Source organism: Ramularia collo-cygni (genome assembly GCF_900074925.1).
Source record: "Ramularia collo-cygni strain URUG2 genome assembly, contig: RCC_scaffold11, whole genome shotgun sequence".
NCBI classification, from domain to species: domain Eukaryota; kingdom Fungi; phylum Ascomycota; class Dothideomycetes; order Mycosphaerellales; family Mycosphaerellaceae; genus Ramularia; species Ramularia collo-cygni.
Window position 1 is genome coordinate 229,053 of NW_019716265.1, and position 17,802 is coordinate 246,854.

Consider the following 17,802-nt stretch of genomic DNA (forward strand, 5'->3'; position numbering starts at 1 on the left):
GGTCTGACCTGACTCGCGCAAGCAAGGTTTGGCGTGGTCGGTGGTATCTTGTAATTTGGGAAAGCAACATACATACCCCATTACATCGTGACGACTCCATCACAATACGAAGCCGTCATGGCTGCCCCGATAGAACCTAACCAAAGTCTCACAGTGCGTCCCTTGGTCCGAACATCTCTGATTAGTTCAACGGCAACCTACATAGATAAGGCAGTCAACATTTTCCACTCATGTTAGGTCTGGCACGTTTCTCGTTCTTGTTCCTACACAGCACAGCATGCATACATATCTCCGCCTTGTTGGGCTCTTGCCTCTTGGTTTGGCTGTTCGGTCAATGAATGGGGCATTCCGAATCCGAGAATACAAGACGAGAGGTTCCATTGTCCTCATCATCCTCCATCTCCTCACGAATGCAACGGCAACGGATGGCCTCCTTCTGGTCAAGTCGCCGAATCACACTCGTCCGGATGTCGATCTTGCAGGTAGGAAAGCAAAAGAAGCAAGCGTACGCTCGGAGATACAGCGTGCACCTTACCCCCCTGGGAGAGCCGATCGGGTCTAGCGCCGTCCCGATCTGGATATGTCACCTCCAACTCGTCCGTCCGTTACCTCGACTTATTGACACGTTATTGTCGACGCGTAGATACTTCTTATCCACGGGCTCATAGATAGTAGTTCCTTCCCATCTTCCGGTCGTCCTGCCGCCGCGACATGGCCATCGCGTCTTCAAGCGGCCCTCTTACCCTTGAGGTGAGGCCGCTCTAGATACCGACACTGATATCTTGCCCACCCTCACGGCCCTCCGAGATACTATTTATTAGCTTCCGTCGCGACAAGCTCGAGGCGCGTCGGTCGGACATTGAATCTATCATCTCCCGTCACCTGAACATTCCACTGACAAAGTTTGTGTTGGCTCACCCTTCGCAATGGATCGATCAATGGCGGCTTCAACATATGTTTGCCAATTGACATTCACGATACACTCTCGACCAGGCTGCCTCGGAAGGCCCTCATCCGTTTTGCGATGCCGCACGCGATAGATAGGTGAATCCTATGTTCGGGGTGCCGTTGATGAGAAGGTTCGCTGCGAGGCTGCTACTTACGTCTGGCTGGAAAGGGAATGTCCCACTATTCCAATTCCTCGACTGCTCGGCATGGGATTGATTCCCTGGATCCAAAACGGTATACTTCATCTCACCTACTGTGTCTTTGCTCGCTTTTGACATCAACTCAGTTTTCGAGCGTCGAGAATGAGTCGTGGCTGAATTGGACAATCTGGCATGTACATCGAGCTATAGCATGGTTCCAAGGGAGCACTCTTCCTAGGTTCGTTGGGCACAATCGCGCTACTTTGCAACATCTTGGCTATCTACTTATCGAATATGTTGAAGATGGTGTTATGCTTTCGTCCAGCTGGAATGACCATTGCGAAGAATCGGAAAAGAACAAAAACCTTTACTCCAGCATTGCCAAAATCATGCTGGACCTCGGTGGGATTAAACAGCCACGAATTGGCTCGTGGACGATGAACGATGATGGAAACATTACYCTCACCAATCGTCCGTTTCATGATCTCACGGCATTCTGGAATCGACATAACATTCCATTACACCTACCCAGGGTGAGTTGCATAATCCTCGACCAGAAGTCCGACCATGTCTACAATCTCTGACACTTGGTCTAGGGCATGACGTATTCGTCAGCGGACTCGTTTCTCCCTGACCTTTTGGCTTACCAAGATGTTCGCATGGAACATCAACCAAACTCGATCCTGGACAGGGACGACGGCGTATCTCAACTCTCTGCCCTGGTGGGACTACGGGCAATATTCCCTCGGCTCTTCAACGCACGCTTGAATCGTGGACACTTTGTCATGAACTTCACTGATATGCACCAGAGCAACATTTTCGTGGACAAAGATTGGAACATCACTCGGCTTATTATTGATCTTGAATTTGCCTACTCCGCCCCGATTGAGCTTGTTCATGTCCCAGCTTGGCTTACTGGCCGCGGCGTAGATCAGCTGTATGGCCAAAATGAGGAACCGTTCAAGCTTCGTTACGATGCTTTTGTAGAGGCGGTTGCCGATCAAGAGAAAGAAAAGCAGCAGAGCGACGCTTTCAGTCAGCGTCTGCGGGAAGACTGGACTTCTGGGAGGTATTGGTATGTACTTGCGCTGGACAGCATCAATGCCTACCCTTCAATATTCAATCGAAACCTTCGACCCCAGATAATTTGAGGATTGGCATTTTGAAACCGATGCATGGCCGTTAGCACAGCTCTGGGGCGAGAACGTCTCGGAGTTCATCAAAGCGAAGGTCGATGGCATGCAGGCATACAACGACAAGGTCCGCCAAGTTTTCCACGAGGTCGCAAAATCTCAAGGTGTGTCGGTGGTGGACCTGGAGAAGGCGGAATAACAACGAAGCTTCTCGCTGAGGCTTTTCTTCGAGCTTGCCATCCGTCCACACTTCATTGCTCTCACAAGTTGAATCGTGGAGACATACAGCAGTCTCAGTCTCGGCGGTCTGACAGTCAAAGAGCAGGGCAAGGCAGATATCAGCTACTTCTCGGCATCTGCATCTTTCTCGCGACGGCTCTGAGCCTCGCAATCAGAGAGCAGGGGCTCTTTATGTATATAGACGGACGGCCGGGCGCTTCGACTACACGAAGACATGGGACATCTACCAAGCCGGCCGACTTGCAAGTTGCGAAGGAACTGAACGCCCGATTCCCGTGTAAAAGACGTCTACCTTAAGATCTTCACTCGCTTACCCGGGACCTCGCTATCCTCTGTAGTGACGTCAGGCTGCAAATTCTATCTCGACGACAGGACACTGGCCTTCGACACCCAAAACTCGACATGGCGAAATTGCGGCAATATGACATTCGGACGATGCGACAACCTGCTGAGAACGTCTCAAACCTCCGGCTACTTCTGCTTATAGGCTAATGAGGCCTGCATCTTTCGAGACGAGGCTTGGCTTTGCTCACTAGCTGACACATGGACACAGCCCGCTAACGATCCATGTGTCTCACCCGAAACATCCGTGCATGTCACTCCATGACTCCCTTGCTCACTTCGAACAAAGCGTGGCTGAGGACCACGTGCGTAAGAAACTCTCCGGAGCTGACTGCGTCTTGAGCATAGTGGGCAGAGCTACAGAGTCCAGACTTCCCCTCGTTTGAGCATGAGCAAGCTCGATGTGGAGTGAAGTGCGCGGACTTGTTTCAGCAGTGGTTGGGCAGGTAAGAAATTCCTCAATCGCAAGCTAAGGGGCGCCGTGCCTTTAGTCTGTTGATGATAAGAGGCTTGTGCGGMGTGTTCCATCTGCTTTTCCTGGCAATATAAAACACCTCTCTTTCTTGCTCAAGACGTTCGATTCAGATCACCAATATCCCGAGCATATCCACAGCAACTCGCAAGACACCGCAACCATGCAGATCAAGACCTGTGCCACCCTTCTCTGCCTGTCTGGCACCATTCTCGCTGCACCAGTCGGCAAGAATGCCAACATCGTGCAAGTCAGAACTCCAAATGCCGATGCAATCACTGGTCCCACCGACGCTCAGATGAAGCGTGACGATGCGGAGGTCCTCACTACCGACTACATCTACACCCAGAAGCGMGACGATGCGGATGTTCTCACCACCGACTACATCTACACGCAGAAGAAGCGTGATGATGCGGACGTTCTCACCACCGACTACATCTACACGCAGAAGAAGCGTGATGATGCGGACGTTCTCACCACCGACTATATCTACACGCAGAAGAAGCGTGACGATGCGGACGTTCTCACCACCGACTACATTTACACGCAGAAGAAGCGTGATGATGCGGACGTTCTCACCACCGACTACATTTACACGCAGAAGAAGCGTGACGATGCGGATGTCCTCACTACCGACTACATCTACACGCAGAAGAACTGAACCGGCGAAGCTTCCGCATAGATCGGCCCGTGGTGAGCGATCGATGCTTCGCTCTGCGATCAAGGCAGCCTTAGCTTCATGGAGGAATTGGGCCGGACTAGAGCTAGAAGCTTTCCTTGGCCCGGGGATTTTCCTATCAGTTTCAGTAGATCAGAGTTCATATGCAACGTTGTCATGATACCACAGGACTGTGCTTCTCTGTCTATGAAAACTCGGCGTGCGAAATTCAAGCAAGCATGTTTGATTTTTGTCTGTCTTATACACAGCCCCTCCAAATTCGTTCACAAGCACCGCGTAAAAGTCGGGGAATACTATAAAACACGCCCTGACTCAGACCGTACCTTCTAGCGTGCTCGCCTAAGGTACTGTAACTCCGTAAGGTAGAAAAGAGTGAGGCTTACTGTACATAAGTATAAACATCACGAGGTATTGCGTCTCGGGATTCGCGAATAATCCCGTCCGTCCTCCTTCCATGCAGCAGCAAGCAGCCCAGCCCCTCGACCATGTTATTCTTGGCGCTACCCCTTTTCGCTTGCCTGTGCATCGTAAGAACATCATGTCACCCACAGAAACCAGCATATCTATCCTACGTATCGGTACGTCGTATACACAATTGAGAAAGCAAGCATACACAATCTATACATCGCTGATACGTGATTTATCAACAGCGTCCTGACATTTTCGCTCCGGCTCTCGATGTCAGGGTTTATAATGACACGGCCACTTCGCCCGGTTACATTTTTCTTTCTACATGGTCTGATGATTCGGATGGGGTGCTTCAGAATGGACCATATATTTACACAACCGAGGGTGTATGCCTTTTTCACTCGTCGTCTTGCTTGTTATTCCGCCACTGACATTCCTGATGGATAGGAACTAGTTTACTCCGGCTACCAACATACCGATCCAACGAACAGATATTTCAACTTCCAGACCCATGGGTTCTCAAATGGAAGTACCATTCTGAGTGTTTTCCGAGGAATCTCTAGCCGTGGTCGTGGAAAAGGTCAAGTCGCTTTATTCGACTCTTCCTATCAACTCATTCGGACCATCTCGTCCCCGGAATTCGCAAGATGGGCCTACGATTTTCACGAATTCTTACTACTGGATAATGGACATACTGCTGTGACAGTATCGCTACAGCCAATTCAGACAGACTTATCTGTTCACGATATCAAGGACGGAGTTGGCTGGTTATTAGATTCTGTGTTTCATGTTACGAATCTCGAAGATGATGATGACGTGGTGTTTGAATGGAGGGCCAGTGAGCATATCCCTCTCAACGAGAGTGTGCTACCACCGAGCTCAAATCGATATGCTGGGATGAGCTATGGTGCAGCTTACGATTATTTGTGAGTTCGACAAATCCTGCTGTCGGAGAAAGCTGTATACTTACGATTATGGGCAGCCACATTAACTCCCTCGATCGGTTCGWGAATGGAGATTGGCTTCTCTCTGCACGACACACAAACACGGTGTATCGAATTTCTGGCAAAGATGGATCCATCGTATGGCGTCTTGGGGGAATCAACTCGTCGTTCGAAATGATTGATTTCATCTTTTCCGCCCAGCATGACGCCCGAATCGTCTCGGAGAGTTCTGAGCTGATTTTCATTAGCCTCTTCGACAATGCCTATAATGGTATGGCACAGACGAGCAGAGTCTCTTCCACCATCATCATCGAGCTGAATCTCCGGCTCATGACGGCTCGTTTGTCGAAGCGTTTCTTTCCATTGAAAGGTGGACTAGCTCAGAATCAGGGCTCCATGCAGAATCTCCCCAATGGTCACACTTTTGTGAGCTGGGGGTTGACAGCTGAGTTCTCGGAGTTCGACAACTACGGCACTCGGGTTCTGGATGTTGCGTTCGTGGATCCCACTATGCGAGTTTATCGCGTGAGCAGAGCGGAGTGGACCGGATCGCCGCAGGTCGAGGCTATTGCCTTGTATCTTTATGCTCGGAATGCGAGTAGCTCGACTCATTTCTGGGTAAGTTGGAATGGGGCGACGGAAGTAAAGGAGTGGGTCGTATACGCGACATCATCTGTGGTACTTGGCAGGACTGAGAACACCGGATTCGAGACACATCTTGATGCTGGAAAGTTTGTGCAAGGAGGATATGTTGAAGCGATTGGAATAGATGGCAAGATGATAGGACGATCGAAGGATGTTGATGTCTTTCTTCCGCCAGCGAATTTGGGCGATGTGTGTGGAGAGGAGCACTGCACAATGCAAGTCCTGCTTTCAGACGGTCCTTCCAGTCGTCCTAGCACAGTGAAGCCTGTACAGCGAACTCGAATCGCGCTTCCTGGTCGAGACATGACCTGGTTCAACATTACCGCTGCATTCATTGCTGGTGCTTGCATGGCGAGAGTGAGATGGCCGAACAGGATGTCAGCTTTTCGTCTGCCGCGTTGGTATGCGCAGTAGCTATCTTGTTTGTATCAGCAACAAATGTGATCGACAGCTTGACCGTGAAGATTCATTGACGCCTCAATTACGATTTTGGTGTTGGTCGCGGCGCCATCCAACCCTTCCGTGACCCTAAACACAGCCACTGGCCTGTCTTCGTCGCCGAGCTTGGCAGTGGGCACGCAAGCAATGGACTCCTTCATTGGCGGCTGCAATGGTGAGTCCACGCGGATTCGGGATGTGCTTCTTTCAATGACACTGAAGCAGGTTTGACTCTGCTCGTATGCCCGTGGGCGATGATCTCATGCCTTCTGCATCCGTGTCCATCAATTCTTTGTCCTTTGATGCTGAAAAGAGCTCGTTCGTTGAACCTCGCAACGTGTATTGCGCGCCCAGACGAGCCGCAGCTCCGGATTTTCAAGGGCATCGCCTCCAGTTCGGCGGACTTCTTTGATTACTGGGCTGGATATGGCCAACTTAGGATAGAGCTTGTGGTTCTTTTAAGCACAGAGATCTCTAGTACAATGGCGACTCTGTTTTGTGGCGTCATGGCAGTGGAAATCGGGATGCCATTGTTCCTGCGCTGGCATTGCGAGGAAGATGAGTGATGAGGATTTCCTTCCATTCTAGGCGAGTTTGGTCGCAAAGGGTATCAAGGGACATAATGGCCTACATCTGGCTTGTCTCTAGATGTTAAAATTAAAACTCGATCGAGCATAGTCTGATGTTGTGTTTCTTCGTGAAGTCGTTCAGAATTTTCCACAGACGATACGACAACCTCACCACGAGCGCCTGGATCGAATGCCATCGAAAACAGTCTTGAGACTTTTCCTGCGTAGATGTTTGATGAGCGAAAGTAAGACGGACAAGACTCAAGTCTTGATGGTGGATCAGATCTGTTTCGTCGACGGTGTGGAATCATCCAAAAGGTAGCCGACAGCGAGAACGGCACCAACGTGCGGACTGCAGGTGTTTGCAAAGTTAGTTTCATTMATTCAACGATCTCAAAGGCAGGGGCGACTTCCCAAGCAAGTCATTTGGGAAGGTTCGCAACACGAGCAGTCGCGTTTGCCAATCTGGAGCACAAGTCAGCGGATGAGGTCGAAGGTGGGTTGGGTCGGGTCATTCATTCACTCCAAAGCTCACCAGTCACGGACCATTTCCCCCACAGTCTGTTCTCACAAGACGCGACRAGCGCGTGATTTGAATATTCTCCATCAGTTCATACTTTCCAATAACAAACAAAAGCGCTCACCCTCGCAATCCAAGTCCTCTCATACCTCAACTCCTGCACACATACCTCAATATGGACGACCTCGAGCTGAGTTTCGACGAAGTCTTCCTTGGTACCTACCAGGACACGCAGCAAGATCATACACCACAGCAGACCACCACCTCCAAGCTGCCAATATCCGACTCAACATCACCAATGGTTCCCGGAGTGCCCCATCCAACCACAACCGTCACTCCAGTCCTCACCTCGTCAGTCAACAGGAAAGCTTGGAACTACACCACCACGCTGAGGGAAGCCTTTCCAGATGCAGATTTCAAAGACTACACCGAGAGCGACGATACAACCWGCCTGATGGAGTGGCTCAACCTCGAGGACTCGGAGTCGCAGGATGAAGACACCCGGCTGGCGGCGCTGACCCGCGACCTGCTGCCTCTGCAGGAGGAAGACGAGGATGCGGAGACGTACTTGATGAGTGGCGCGCTGCCGAATGACGGAGAGGGAGGATCGACTGGGTCGGAATATCAAGTAGGTCAGACGCTGTGGAGATCGAGAGAAAGGATAGCAAGGAAGGCATCAAAAATGAGGGCAAAGAAGAGGGCAAGAGTATCGGCAACGACAGCAGCCAAGACAGAGACGCCGACAAGCGCGAGGAAAACCTCCGTCCGCCTTCTGACCAGGAGTACTCAGACTATGATTCGGAGGATGATGATGATTACGATAGCGATGAATTCGATGAGACGCCATACGGGACCGGTATTGGAGGCGGTTGGCTGTGAAACTTTGAAAGGGGTGCGCAGCGTTGATAAAATGAAGCGGCAGATCAGAGACATAAACATGGGAACTTGGAGAAAATGATGCTACTGCGCGCGCGAGGCATCAAAAGATGGCTCCAAGAAGGAGTTACCAGAGGATGTTTGAGATATGTGGAGTGGTGTACGAATGAAGTGCCAATCGTTGCGTGAATACAAAGGGTGTTTGAGAGAACTTGCCTTTGCCGGGATAGACATTTGTTTGCCCATTTGGTGACTGCTGCATATTAGCAAAAGGTCGTGTTGAAAACTTTGCGATCTTACTTGAGTGAGCATTTCCACCTGTGATGCGTTCCTTGAAGCTTTGATTTTGCATTTAGCCAACTGGTCTATGTTTTACCCCTCTGATCTATTTGCTTCGCTTGTAGATCTTCCGGAGGAATTCCTCGAATACCTCCTTCTTCAAGCCCTCGCTCTCATCGACATTGGCAATCTTCTCCCGAATTTCGCCCACTCGCTTCTCCTCATACTCGTGGAAGATTCTCTCCAGCTCCAAATCGTCAAAGATCTTCTTCACCTGCGCCTCCGCCTTGCTGTCCTTCTGCCCGTAGTTATCGTCCAGCACCTTTCTCTGCTCGGGAGAGGCGATCTTCAGGGCCTGGTTGATCAACCAACCGCACTTGTTGTCCTGAATATCCGTCCCGATCTTGCCCAACGTCGTTGGGTCGGCAAAGTTGTCCAGGTAGTCGTCCTGAACCTGGAAATACTCGCCCATGGGAACCAGAATGTCCTCGGATTGCTTGAGGTTCTTTGGGGTTGCCATACCGGCAAAGTGGAGCGCAAGTGCGACGGGGAGGTAGAAGCTGTAGTACGCCGTCTTGTAGATGACAATAAAGGTATACTTTTCCAGGCTGAATTTACTGAGATCGACCTGGTCTTCTGGTGCGGTGATCAAATCGCAAGCCTGGCCGAGTTCAGTCTGAAAGGTGACATCGTGGAAGAGCTCGATCACGTCCAGATAGTACTTCTCCTGACGAAAGTACTTGCGCAGTAGGAGGTAGATTGAGGACTCGAGCATGAAGGCATCGTTGATGGCAATCATGCCGATCTTGGGCATCAGATACCAACATGGCTGGCCACGGCGGGTCTTGCTGCTATCCATGATGTCGTCGCTAACCAGAAAAAAGGCTTGCAGCAGCTCAATGAGCCAGCCAAGCGTGGCCGTCTTGAAAAACTCATCGTCGCTGAGCTTACGGCCGAGCAAGAGAGACGTTGTATCAATAACAGAGAGTCCGCGATTGCACTTTCCGCCGAGTGTGTTGTGGTTGAGAGACTATCACATGGGCTATGATCAGTCAATGAAGTCCTTGAGGGTATTCAATGAAGATGTGGCATTTATACCTCCTCGAACCAGGTCAGGGCTGTCTGTGGTAGCTTGTACTGTTGGCAATGCTCTTTCAAGTCTTCCACCAGCTTGGGGAAGACCGTCTCGAATTCCTTCAATGTTGCGGGCATTTCGGCGGTGGAACGAGGGGTATTGGATGTGTATGCGGGGTGCGATTGGGGATTGGCAACGGCAACAAGGTGACTCGAGTTCTAAGCAGCAGTGGGAAGGCGAAGCCTGTCAACAAGCGGTGTATGTGCGAGCGATTGTACTGTGGAGACCTAACAAAGGTCGAAATATGATTCGAGGATTGTCTGCTTCCAGAAATGGTCTGATTGAATTGTTCTCTAGTTCTACCTCACGAAATAGCTGTGGCCCGTGCGCACTTCTCCATCCGACGCGTTTTGCGGCTGCTTCCGCTCAAATGTCAACACCAAACATTGGAACACAATATCATCACAACCATTGCACTCCGGACAAAATGGCATTTTCCGACGAGCAGCAAGCCGAGTTGCAAAGTCAGCTGCAACAGGCAATCACTGCCTGCAACGAACGATGTCTTTACTTCGCCGCCAAGTGGTATCCCTCTCATCTGCTTCCTATACCATGAGAAACTTCCTCTGACACGAGGACTCAAGGTCTGCAGAGCTGCTCAACTCCTTCGCCGAGCCCGAGTCGTATCCTGATACCTCGGATACGGAAATCGATGAAGATGATGACCTCCCTCCACCACCTGCCAACAAAGACCGCAATGAGGCGAGATTGGAAGCCAAGGAGCTGCCTCGCTACCTCATGGCCAAGTCATTCTTCGACTGCCGAGAGTTCGATCGTTGTGCTGCCGTCTTCTTACCTGGTCAAGTTCCACATAGCATTCCCGCGACCAAACCACTTTCGCCTTCGAAGGTACAAGTAGTACCAAAATCAAAGCACCATCGAACTCCTTCTGCAGCTAAACCACAGCCGCCAACTCTCCCCCGGAAACTCAGTCAGAAATCACTTTTCCTAGCGCTTTACGCGAGATATCTCTCGGGTGAGAAGCGGAAGAACGAGGAATCTGAGGCGATACTTGGGCCGCATGATGGACCTTCAAGTGCCAACAAGGAGGTGGCCACAATTTCTGCCATTCTCGAGGAGTACTTTGAAGCTCGTGGTGGCCTACAAAACACGAACAACTCCCAAGGATGGCTCGACTACCTATATGGAATCATATTGATCAAGTCAAAATCGGAACCGCTCGCGAAGCAGTGGCTACTGCGTAGCGTCAACATCAATCCCTACAATTGGTCCGCATGGCTGGAATTGGCCTCGCTCATCGACGGCCTTGAAGATCTACAGCAAGTCAGCCAATACCTGCCGCGAAATGTCACCACGTTCTTCTTTCACATTCACTGCAGCCAAGAGTTGTTCCAACAGGAGCCCGAAGTCTACAACACCCTTTCACACATGCAGGCCATCTTCCCTCGGTCAGCATTTCTACAGCAGCAAAAGGCACTTCTCCTCTACCACGCAAGGGACCACGATGCTGCAATGGAGCTCTTCGATAGTCTATTGAGGAGTCACCCTCACCGCCTGGATGGGATGGAAATCTATAGCAACCTGCTATACGTCCTTCCGAATCGGCCCAAGCTAGCTACACTGGCAGCCCTGGCGAGTGAAACCGACAAATTCCGACCAGAAACGAACTGCATCCTGGGCAACTATTATAGTCTTATATCCGAGCACGAGAAAGCCGTTCTCCATTTCCGACGCGCCCTTTCATTAGATCGGAATTTCCAGGCGGCATGGACTCTCATGGGTCATGAGTATATCGAGCTGAAGAACACCCAAGCCGCGATCGAGTCTTACCGTCGTGCTGTCGATACGAACCGCAAGGATTACCGCGCCTGGTACGGCTTGGGTCAGGGTTACGAAATGCTCGAGTGTCACAGCTACAGTCTTTTCTACTACCAACGCGCTGCGTCCCTTTGCGGTGGAGATCCGAAAATGTGGGCGGCCGTCGGCAATGCATACAGCAAGTGCGGCAAGACAACAAACGCTCTTCAAGCTTTCAAGAGAGCATTAATCGTAGGCAGCCAGGTCGAAGCGGGCGCTAGCTTTGGAAGCGGAGCATCGGATCCTCTTGCAGGAGCGGTCGGYGGTGCTCTAGACCCGCAAATATTATACGACATCGCGCTTCTGTATGAAAAAGTTCACCAGATGGATGAAGCTGCCGCATACATGGAGCTCACGCTCGCGCAAGAGGAAGGGCCAGAAGAAGGCGATGAGGGTCTGGGTGTTACTCAAATCACATCAAGGGCGCGACTCTGGCTTGCAAGGTGGAGTTACCAGTGTGGAGAGTGGCAAAGGACCATGGAGCTTGCCAATGAGCTCTGCCAAGATGGCGTGGAGGTTGAGGATGCGAAAAGCTTGGTTAAAGATGTGAGGGCGAGATTAAGTCTGCAAGATACGGACGAAGAAGGCGGCGACAACGTGACTGAGCAAGACCTGGATTGAGTGGCCAGTTCCATGATGAAGGATTCTATACACATGAATCTGGAAGGCATAGCGAAGATCATCGCCGCCCATCGATCTCATTTGGCATCCACTGCACGCTTCCCATCTTCCCTCCATCAACGTGAATTATCTGGCCATGTGTGCTTCCACTGAAGGCATCACTAGCCAGGAACAAGAACGTCCTCGCTACATCCTCCGTTGCTGGAGGCTTAGCCATACCAACACTATCGCACAGTCAGTCAAAACATGCAAGACTTTGACTTGAGGCCATGCACTCACGTCGCCTCGTACTCCTCCCAAGCCCACTGCTTTCCGAAGCGCTCACATTCATCTCTGAATCTGGCAGTATCGACAGCCCCCGGTGCCACAGCATTCACTCGACCTCTGAGATACACCTTGGGCACATCCTTGGCCAGACTCTGGAGTAGACCATACTGTACAGCAGCTTTCCCTGCCGCGTACGCAGCCATCGTGCGGACTCCAAATCTGCCCGAATCGCTACCCATAATGACGAGATTGACATTCCTCAGCTTTGACGCTTTCTCTGGGTCCTGCGATGCGGATCGAATTCCACGCAGCCATCGCTGACAAGTCAAGAACGTGCCATTGATATTCACATCAAAAACTTTCTGCCAGACTGCAGGATCCATATCGCAGATTGACTCTGTCTGGGGTAGAGATGAGAGATCTATACTAGCTAATGCAATGCAACATTCCACCGGCCCGTATTTCCCTTCCATATGTGTAAAAGCAATGTCGACTTCATCGGGTTGGGAAATGTCCGCGGTATAAATCACTGCGTTGCCGAGTAGTGCAGCTTCTTCTGCTGAATCGGCCAGAGCTCTTGTGGATTCTGCGAGATCGATGATTGAGACGTTGGCGCCGGCGGCTAGGAAGGCTTGGACGACGACTCTGCCTATCAGACCACAGCCTCCAGTGACGAGAACGTGGCTTCCTTGAAGACCAAAGTCTAGTGAGAATGGTGGTGACATTGTGCTTGTGGTGTTGTGTTGTGAAGGTTCCAAGTTCCCCTYTTAGAACTCTGGGTATGAAAAGCGGGTCTTCTTGGGTACCTAGCGTACGATGCTGCATGATGCTGCATTATAATACAAAACACAATCAATCATGTCGATATCCTGCAATATGCGTCCTTTTTGCTTGATTATTTTCTCAAGCGCCCTCCGACATACTGTCACGCGCAACAGTATCGAAACTCGCACAACCCACGACAAATATACTTGGAGTAACAAGGCACTTCGCTGTCACTGGACTCAAGTGCATTTCAACAGTTGAATGAACATAAGTACTCTTAGCTCGCACCGCTATTGTCTCTCTAGCGATACGCCATCATCCATCAATCAGGTCGGAACCTCCTCATACAGACATAGTTGTACCCAAGCATATCATCCGCCTGATTTTCAACCCACGGATGCTGCCTTGAAGATCTCAACGTTCCCACATTCTGCTCGTTTACAGGATCCTGGCCGGCTTTTCATCAAGGCGATTCATGCGCCTCGTGCGTATAAGTAGGAATTTCGCCCTGGTACGCTTAGACAGGACTGCTCTCGCTATGCTCGTCCTGGGACTGAGTGTTTGCGACGTCATCCGCCTCGGGTTCAGCCAGAATCCTGGTCAGACGTTGACAGCGCCGAGTGTTGAACTCGGGTCTATTCATTCTGCTAGGGGGAGTTGCGATTCCACGAGGCATAGAGGACGCATGCATGATCGGTGAGTCTTTGCGCTGCAGTGGAGCGGGCGTATGTTGGTCCTGAGGTGGGCGCTCGTCTCGAGGCGTCCCACTCATTGTACTGAGACTTTCAGAGCTGGAGTGATCCGCTGCTCTCTTCTTCTCCCACCTTCTAGCTTCAATCTCCCGCTCCACCATCGCTACACTTGAACTCTCGGCTTTCTGTACGGCTGCATTCCTTTTCGAGGTTGACACTGCTCGCTTGCCAACGTACTGGCGTAGATGGAACGCAACCGCTCGTAAAGTGTCCCAATCAATACTCCTCAGCTGTACCTCACAAAGAGGATGGACAATCTTGATGGCTTTCACGCCCGGAAAGTCTAGGAACTCAGCTTCGAAGAATGTGAACGCCACGCCAGCTCCGTGTCCAATCTTGGCGGCGGTGTGCGGATCGGCCGGACGATCAATAAGCCACTGCCCGTACTTTGAACAACGTTCGGCAAAGTCGCTGTTGTCAACGATGCCGCATCGCGATTCGTGTCGTGGGCCATCGAGCGGATGTGGTACGTGGGGCGTATCGTGCTCGGTAGGTCGCAGGCCGTAAGGTATGTTCGTTCCAGAAGGCCCGTCCACATCTGTGCTTGTGCTTGCAGCAGACGCGTGAACGTTTCCGGGTGGCGGTGGGGCCAGGAGATTTGACCGAGTGGGAGGTTGTGGAAAGGCGGCGGTCGGCATGTTGTTAGCTGGATGTGGTGCCAGCATCAGAAAGCTGACATCTGAGTCGCTCGAAAACGCTCTTGGCTTAAGCTGCGTGGAGCCAGATGATTCGCCGCCATACTCATTTTCGAGAGCTGGCTCAGCATCCGCGGGTGGTGGAGAAGGACCACTGACGATCCACCGGGGTGGTGAGCTTGTATTGTTCAACGCTTCAACAGCCTCATGCTGTCTCTCGGCTTCTTGATCAGCAGGCGCGGACTGCCTCATGTCCTCATAACCGCTTGCGTTGCTCTTTCTGACAGGGTCATTGGTTGCAGCGTGGCAAGGAGAGTCGCTTGCACCCTGTGATGTGGCAACGACGGGCGTGTTGACTTTTGGCTTTGTTTGCTCCATCTGGTTCTTGGTACACGAATGTTTGTTCGAATGCTGGGAATGTCTGCTTCTTCGGCGAGTAAAAGATGTCTTCGATGTGTGGTGATTGCTAGTCGTGAGAGTGTTTGAACGATGGTTGATTTTATCTTTTTTCCGGGTCAAGAATGCGACGGTTAATAATGCGGCTAGCATGACCCAAGGCATGGTTCCTGCCAGCAAACAATACATCGATCGTCTCTGCCACGTTTCCGCAATCATTGTAATCGGAACTGGCTGGACGGCGATGTCTCTTAGATTCTACCTCATATGCTGCGCAGAATCAGCAAGCGAACATTTTTCATTTCATGTCGTGTATCCGGATGGCGAGCCCGCGGCCACAGCAGCAGAATTAACGGACAGCCACAAAACCACCATATCACATCACTGAATGCAACCTGCCGACACTGATCGGGTAAATGGAGTCAATGATCAGGGCTCACACGAACCGTTCCATTCATCTAGCCAGTGTTCGTACCTTCGTAGCATCGTTCAGCTATTGCGTGATTTCATCTCCAGAGTCACTCATTCTCAACCAGAAGCCTAGCCATTCTTTCAGTCATTAATGCCAACACCGAACTCCTCCATGATGTCCTTCACTCTCACACCTCGCTTCTCTGCCACCAACCCTAGCAGACCCTGTCCAATGTCCTTGATTTCGTTGTAGCCGTGCAGCAGCGAAATATGCTCCTTGATGACTGCGTTCGCAGACTCGAGGGCTTGCTTGGCTCTCTGCTCATCGGTCCAATCTGAAGGAAATGGAAGGCCTGAAGGGAGAGTGCTTTGAGCTACGAGGACATCACGTTCTGCTTGTGACGCCTCAAGCTTGGCGGCTAGATTTGAGCGTTTGAGACTGAGCGCTGTCATGTGGAGATTCTCTCGCGCCGGCTCTGCCTGATTTGAGTGGTGAAAAGTATTGGAGCTGGGTTCTGCTTCCGATGGTGGGGGTGGTACCTGTTCTCCGGGCGCAGGTCGTGAGGGTGAGCTGGGAGTGAGAGTGTCTGACGACGGGGGCTCCATCTTCTGGACTGCCGGCAACTCCTGAGACGACATTATTGTTGTCTAAAATAAGAGACCGAAAGACGCGTGAAGTTGGACGCGCCTGCCGTGTGTCCAAGACCAGGGTCCGCTGTCCGCCGGCATCCGCTGCCGAAAGCTTCTTTAGTACCTTAGATCAGATCTGCGTAAGGTAAGCATAACACCTCCCTGTTTCGCCGCCCGCCGCCAGTCCTTCTCTTCCTCAAGACTCTGCCCTCTGATTCCGCAATGGCCACCTTTCGCACCAGGCCGGCACTGGCAGCTCTTGTGCTCGCCCTAATACACAGCGTATCCGCACATGGTGGTCACGACAAGGTACCTGAAGGCGATGCCGTTACGACAGAACCCATGGACTCGGTCCTTTGGACACACATCTTGCTGCAATCTCTGGCCTGGGGCATCATATTTCCCACTGGTATGGTGCTTGGATTCGTTCGCTCTCGCCTCCACGTTCCCGTTCAGATACTCGGATCAGCGATCGCAGTTCTTGGATACTTTCTGGGCCATCTACACAAAGGCCGCCAGTTCGGTCCAAATGTGCACGCCAAGTTTGCGAATTGGCTGATGCTCATGATGATTGTGCAAGTTGTCGTGGGCATCTGGCTGAGACTGCACATCGAGCGCGGATTTCTGGGATCGATTCGAAAAGTCCTGGTGAAGGGCCATGGAGTGCTAGGAGGGCTTATACCAGTCGCTGCGTGGGTGCAGATGCTGTTTGGYGCTATTGCGAGTCAAGGCTTTTGTCAGGGAGAACACACTGGACAATGTGCTGCGCATTTCATCATGGGATCTGCCTTTGTGGGCTACGGGATGGTCCTCACCGTGCTTCTGGTGAACGGACAGGCCTTCCTCGCCCGGACAGGCAAGAGCCAGGAGTTCTGGGACAGTTTGGTTATTTCAGTATGGGGTTGCGTCAACACATTCACAGAACATCGCTGGGGAACGGCTTGGGTGAGGAATGACCTCCAACACACTACCATGGGCATCATCTGGTGGTCAGCTGGACTCGTCGGGGTTTGGCTTTCGAGGGACAGACACGGACGTCCGAGGCGAAACATCATCCCGGGTATCGTGATTGCTATGACAGGTTGGGCAATGAGCGCACATCCCCAGGAGCTCATGCTGAGTACGATGGTGCACACCATCTTTGGCTACTCTCTTATGGCTGCCGGTTTCGCTCGCATCGTCGAGATCAGCTTTGTGCTGAAAGACCGGACGACACTTGTCGGGCCCGAAGGAGGTGACGTTGACGCCGAGATCAACAGCTTCCAGTACCTGACACCATTCCTCCTTTACGCATCTGGCTTCCTGTTCATGGGAGCTACCGAGGAACAGATGGAAAGTCTGAGTAATGCCGGCGTCACGCACGTCGCATATATTTTGATTCTTTACAGCGTCAGTTTCTTGCTGTTCCTCTGTAAGTACTCAATGATCATTCTACCTGCAATTTTGCTAATGGCCACACAGTCACACTCGTGCTGCTACGTCTTTACTCATCCTACTCACAAGAACCCTTACCAAGCGTCAAGATTGACGACGAAGAAATGCCGCATACCAACGGCCACGCGAGAGGCCCAAGGAGTACTCGAATTCCAAGCGCGGCAGATCGCCAGGCACAGGATGCCGAAGAGTTCGAGCTCGAGGGTCTCATGAGTGAGGATGATGAGCCATTGAAGAAGGAGAGCAATGGCGGTTTGGCGATCCATTGATCTGTCGACGAACTACCTTATATGTACTTTCCTGTT

The 17,802-nt window shown here is 51.5% G+C and overlaps 10 protein-coding genes; 6 read left to right on the forward strand and 4 right to left on the reverse strand.

Moving 5' to 3' along the window:
• Positions 1 to 1,120: 1,120 nt before the first annotated feature.
• RCC_07164 (uncharacterized protein) lies at positions 1,121 to 2,239 on the forward strand (the record flags this gene model as incomplete). XM_023772422.1 has 2 exons in its annotated part: positions 1,121 to 1,621; positions 1,685 to 2,239. 2 exons carry the CDS (start codon positions 1,121 to 1,123, stop codon positions 2,237 to 2,239), a joined length of 1,056 nt encoding a protein of 351 aa, XP_023628190.1.
• Positions 2,240 to 3,438: 1,199 nt separating this feature from the next.
• On the forward strand, positions 3,439 to 3,936 carry RCC_07165 (uncharacterized protein; the record flags this gene model as incomplete). The annotated part of the gene is made up of 1 exon (XM_023772423.1): positions 3,439 to 3,936. One exon carries the CDS (start codon positions 3,439 to 3,441, stop codon positions 3,934 to 3,936), a length of 498 nt encoding a protein of 165 aa, XP_023628191.1.
• Positions 3,937 to 4,439: 503 nt separating this feature from the next.
• Positions 4,440 to 6,365, forward strand: RCC_07166 (uncharacterized protein; the record flags this gene model as incomplete). XM_023772424.1 has 4 exons in its annotated part: positions 4,440 to 4,532; positions 4,605 to 4,748; positions 4,810 to 5,288; positions 5,345 to 6,365. The coding sequence occupies 4 exons, from the start codon at positions 4,440 to 4,442 to the stop codon at positions 6,363 to 6,365; spliced, it is 1,737 nt and encodes a 578-aa protein (XP_023628192.1).
• A 1,288-nt stretch (positions 6,366 to 7,653) lies between these two features.
• Positions 7,654 to 8,357, forward strand: RCC_07167 (uncharacterized protein; the record flags this gene model as incomplete). XM_023772425.1 has 2 exons in its annotated part: positions 7,654 to 8,042; positions 8,111 to 8,357. 2 exons carry the CDS (start codon positions 7,654 to 7,656, stop codon positions 8,355 to 8,357), a joined length of 636 nt encoding a protein of 211 aa, XP_023628193.1.
• Positions 8,358 to 8,739: 382 nt separating this feature from the next.
• On the reverse strand, positions 8,740 to 9,845 carry RCC_07168 (probable farnesyl pyrophosphate synthetase; the record flags this gene model as incomplete). XM_023772426.1 has 2 exons in its annotated part: positions 8,740 to 9,663; positions 9,732 to 9,845. The coding sequence occupies 2 exons, from the start codon at positions 9,843 to 9,845 to the stop codon at positions 8,740 to 8,742; spliced, it is 1,038 nt and encodes a 345-aa protein (XP_023628194.1).
• A 350-nt stretch (positions 9,846 to 10,195) lies between these two features.
• On the forward strand, positions 10,196 to 12,207 carry RCC_07169 (related to cell division control protein CDC23; the record flags this gene model as incomplete). XM_023772427.1 has 2 exons in its annotated part: positions 10,196 to 10,293; positions 10,353 to 12,207. 2 exons carry the CDS (start codon positions 10,196 to 10,198, stop codon positions 12,205 to 12,207), a joined length of 1,953 nt encoding a protein of 650 aa, XP_023628195.1.
• A 58-nt stretch (positions 12,208 to 12,265) lies between these two features.
• RCC_07170 (uncharacterized protein) lies at positions 12,266 to 13,199 on the reverse strand (the record flags this gene model as incomplete). XM_023772428.1 has 2 exons in its annotated part: positions 12,266 to 12,431; positions 12,487 to 13,199. The coding sequence occupies 2 exons, from the start codon at positions 13,197 to 13,199 to the stop codon at positions 12,266 to 12,268; spliced, it is 879 nt and encodes a 292-aa protein (XP_023628196.1).
• Positions 13,200 to 13,756: 557 nt separating this feature from the next.
• Positions 13,757 to 15,004, reverse strand: RCC_07171 (uncharacterized protein; the record flags this gene model as incomplete). Its single annotated transcript, XM_023772429.1, has 1 exon — positions 13,757 to 15,004. One exon carries the CDS (start codon positions 15,002 to 15,004, stop codon positions 13,757 to 13,759), a length of 1,248 nt encoding a protein of 415 aa, XP_023628197.1.
• Positions 15,005 to 15,574: 570 nt separating this feature from the next.
• Positions 15,575 to 16,072, reverse strand: RCC_07172 (uncharacterized protein; the record flags this gene model as incomplete). Its single annotated transcript, XM_023772430.1, has 1 exon — positions 15,575 to 16,072. The coding sequence occupies one exon, from the start codon at positions 16,070 to 16,072 to the stop codon at positions 15,575 to 15,577; it is 498 nt and encodes a 165-aa protein (XP_023628198.1).
• A 213-nt stretch (positions 16,073 to 16,285) lies between these two features.
• RCC_07173 (related to mitochondrial electron transport proteins) lies at positions 16,286 to 17,766 on the forward strand (the record flags this gene model as incomplete). XM_023772431.1 has 2 exons in its annotated part: positions 16,286 to 17,474; positions 17,525 to 17,766. The coding sequence occupies 2 exons, from the start codon at positions 16,286 to 16,288 to the stop codon at positions 17,764 to 17,766; spliced, it is 1,431 nt and encodes a 476-aa protein (XP_023628199.1).
• Between the last annotated feature and the right edge of the window lie 36 nt (positions 17,767 to 17,802).